At 54.0% G+C, this 3,201-nt stretch overlaps 1 protein-coding gene across 3 annotated transcripts in view; it reads left to right on the top strand.

The window, feature by feature from the left end:
- Positions 1 to 1,210: 1,210 nt before the first annotated feature.
- CUNH20orf194 (chromosome unknown C20orf194 homolog) overlaps positions 1,211 to 3,201 on the top strand; it is a 151,709-nt gene continuing 149,718 nt past the window's right edge. For 2 of the 3 annotated variants that reach the window (XM_017504806.2, XM_017504805.2), the window contains exon 1: positions 1,211 to 1,637. In XM_017504806.2, coding sequence (XP_017360295.1) covers positions 1,555 to 1,637 — 83 coding nt within the window. In that variant the 5' untranslated portion in view covers positions 1,211 to 1,554. The remainder of the gene's footprint in view (positions 1,638 to 3,201) is intronic. The other variant, XM_017504807.2, reaches the window with a different exon arrangement.

The following is a 3,201-nucleotide window of genomic DNA, read 5'->3' as shown; positions in this document are numbered from 1 at the left end:
TTTTTTTTTTTTTGGTCTGGTTTACTTTCCTTAGCATAACGTCCTCCCCATCTACGTTGTGGCAAATGGCAGAATTATCTCCTTTTTAAAGGGTAAATAATATTCCAGTGTGCATACACCATAGATTTTTTTTGTTGTTGTTTTTTCCTGAGACAGAGTCTCCCTCTGTTGCTCGGGCTGGAGTGCAGTGGCGCAGTCTTGGCTCGCTGCAACCTCTGTAATCCCTGCACTTTGGGAGGCCGAGGAGCGCAGATCACCTGAGGTCAGGAGTTCACGACCATCCTGGCCAACATGGTGAAATCCCATCTCTATAAAAAAGTAAAAAGAAGAAGCGTGGAGTTGTCATTGATTTACTAAGAAACATGGTTACCCTAGTGAGGCTGTCGCTGATTGGCTGATTTTCAGGGTTTTGCACCAATGAGAAGTTATCTCTAAATAATAGTGATTATTTGTTCAGGACTCTGGAGTTGAGCTAAAAAAGTATTTTCCTTTCTTTAATATGAAAAACAAGCACTTTAAATTCCTACTCCCTTCTTCTGGTGTTTCCTCTGCCAAACCTGCAGGAGACACCTTAGGGATTGTCCAAATGTTCATTAGTGTAGGAAGGATTTTCGGCCAGTGTTGTAATTTAAGTGATCTAGCACCAAATACTGTGGGAGAAAAACAGCTCTAGCTATTATTGCAATTTATTTTTAAAAGATGAATACAGGACATTTAGGGCATTCCGACAATGCCAACCAAGGACTCAGGACAAAAATAATGAAATACGTCCTGTATATGCAGGACGCCTGGGAGCTATCAGTTAAGTGTTTCCCAAGTTTCTTGTACATGTCCCTGCAGAAACCGGTAGAGCCAGGATCTGAATAGCAAAAGTTACGGGTCCTCTGGGACCCTGTGCGTCTCTAACGCCCATGCCCTGCGCAGGGCTGGGTGCGCAATGCTATGCTAACTCGAGGAGGGCTAGGAATCGGCTGGACGTTTGAAGGATGGGTGTGCAATTGATGAGCAGGAGGCGAGAAGACACCCGTTCGCGAGAGCCGGGAAGCGAGCCGGGTACCGAGGAGGTGCGCTGAACCCTGGCGCCTGAGCGGAAGACTTCGCTGGAGACCGAGGCTGGCGGGGTGGGGCTGGGCGGGCGGAGCCGGTGGGGCGGGGCAGGGCCGGGCGAGGCTCCGCCCCCGGGCGCGTCCGCGTGCGTGGCCGGGGAGCTCTGCGCAGAGCTCCGCTCCATGATGCCGGGCTTGAGGACTAGGCAAGGCGGCGCCGTGGCAACCCTCACCCTGCGGACACGCGCTCCCAACATCCGGCCTGGCGGTCTCGCAGCTTAAGAAGTGGGGGCCTGTGGCCGTGCACCGACCCCGAACTCCAGCCGCTTCCGACGCCCCCATCCACGCTCGGTGCGCGCACCCTGCCCCGCCCCCGTCGGACCCCGCGCGCCGCGCCCCCTCCCACCCGGCACGCCCCGCCGCCCCACCCGGCCGCAGCCGTCCTGGAGCTGCCCCGCGGGCCACTGAGACCCTCCTGCGGCACCGTCCTCCTCCGCCGCCCGCCGCCATGGACGTGTATCCCCCGCGCCGGCTGGGGCTGCCCCGCACTCGGTCCCCTGGCGGCTCCAGCCGTGGGTCACCCTCCGTCAGGTACGCGGGGCAGAGGCAGCCGAGGGGCGACCGGGCGGGGGATGCGGGCTTTCGGGGTCCGGCGACGCCTCCCGCTGCAGGGCGTGGTCCGACATGGCTTCCTCGGGACAGTTCTTTCTTGAACGGCTCAGGGAAGAATGTTTTCCCAAGAACGGCGCCCTCTGTAGAGGCCCCACAGACTGCCCTATAGACAACCCTGCAACGGTTTCCCCACAATGGCTTCCCTAGACAACCCTGCAACGGTTTCCTGACGATGGCTTCCCCAGGCAACCCTGCAACGGTTTCCCCACAATGGCTTCCCTAGACAACCCTGCAACGGTTTCCTGACAATGGCTTCCCTAGACAACCCTGCAACGGTTTCCCCACAGTGGCTTCCCTAGACAACCCTGCAACGGTTTCCCCACAGTGGCTTCCCTAGACAACCCTGCAACGGTTTCCCCACAGTGGCTTCCCTATGGACAGTGGTTCCCTGTGAAGACCCTATTATGACGTCCTCACCCCCATACGTTTCTCCCGGGAAAGATTCTTCTACACAGAACTGCACAGAGGCCTCCCTATGAAAAACTCACTCGCCTTCCCCATGGAATGTTTCCCCCAGAAACTACCTCTAGAGACTTCGCACCTCCAGACACACAATAGCTCTCTTGTGTAGAACCCCCAAATGTATTACCTAGAAAGCCCCCTACCGTGTATTTTTAGAGCCTTTGCCCTTGAAAAGGGCTTCCTTAAAGAGTGTCCCCCGTCCTCTATGTACCTAATGACAGCATCTCCCCTATGGCGCGTTTCGCCAGCTCCCCCTGCCTCAGCCTGCATCGCGACGCCCCCTCACTTCACAATAGGGAGGAAGTAGAGGCATTAGAGGCGCAGGAAGAAAAACTGGATGAATAGGGGAAAGAAGCTTAGATCCCCGAAAGCGGCGGACGCCAGGCCCCTTACCTATACCTCGCAGCTTAAGAAGTGGGGGCCCTGTGGCCGTGGGGAGGGGGTGATTGTGGGGAGGGTTCCCCGTCCCCTTTCGATGTAGGAAGATCCGTTTCAGATTTCTGTGCCCTGTGCCTTTGGTGCTGACCTTGTTAGTCTGGGCATTGTTTGCGATGGAGCCGGTGTGGAGCGCTGGCGCAGTGTGAAGGTTGGAATGATGGAGGGGTTGCAGCAGAGACGAGAGAGAGAGAGAGGAGAGAGAGAGAGGGGAGAGAGAGAGAGGAGAGAGAGAGAGGGGAGAGAGAGAGAGAGAGAAGAGAGGGGAGAGAATGCGAATTATGATTATTAGTATGGCTAAACTGTCATTAAACCAGGAGAGGGTTTTGTTGTTTGCTTTTTCTTTATTCTAGCCACATAGCAAAGCAAATATAGTATTGTTCTCTTAAAAGGAAGTTGTCAATCTACATGTTAGAACACGTTTTCCCATATTCTTCTTATGGTACTTAAGGCATATGTTTTAACTTTGCTTGCTGATCTGTATTTTGGGGTTGTTTGCTTTAACTAGACCAAATTCTTGGAGAAAAAGAAACTGATTCTTAGAACCCTGTTTCTTTTCTTTTTCTTTCTTTCTTTTTTTTTTTTT

The sequence above is a fragment of the Cebus imitator genome, unplaced genomic scaffold (assembly GCF_001604975.1).
Source record: "Cebus imitator isolate Cc_AM_T3 unplaced genomic scaffold, Cebus_imitator-1.0 Scaffold328, whole genome shotgun sequence".
In the NCBI taxonomy this organism is placed as follows: Eukaryota; Metazoa; Chordata; class Mammalia; order Primates; family Cebidae; genus Cebus; species Cebus imitator.
This window is presented reverse-complemented; position numbering and strand designations above follow the sequence as displayed.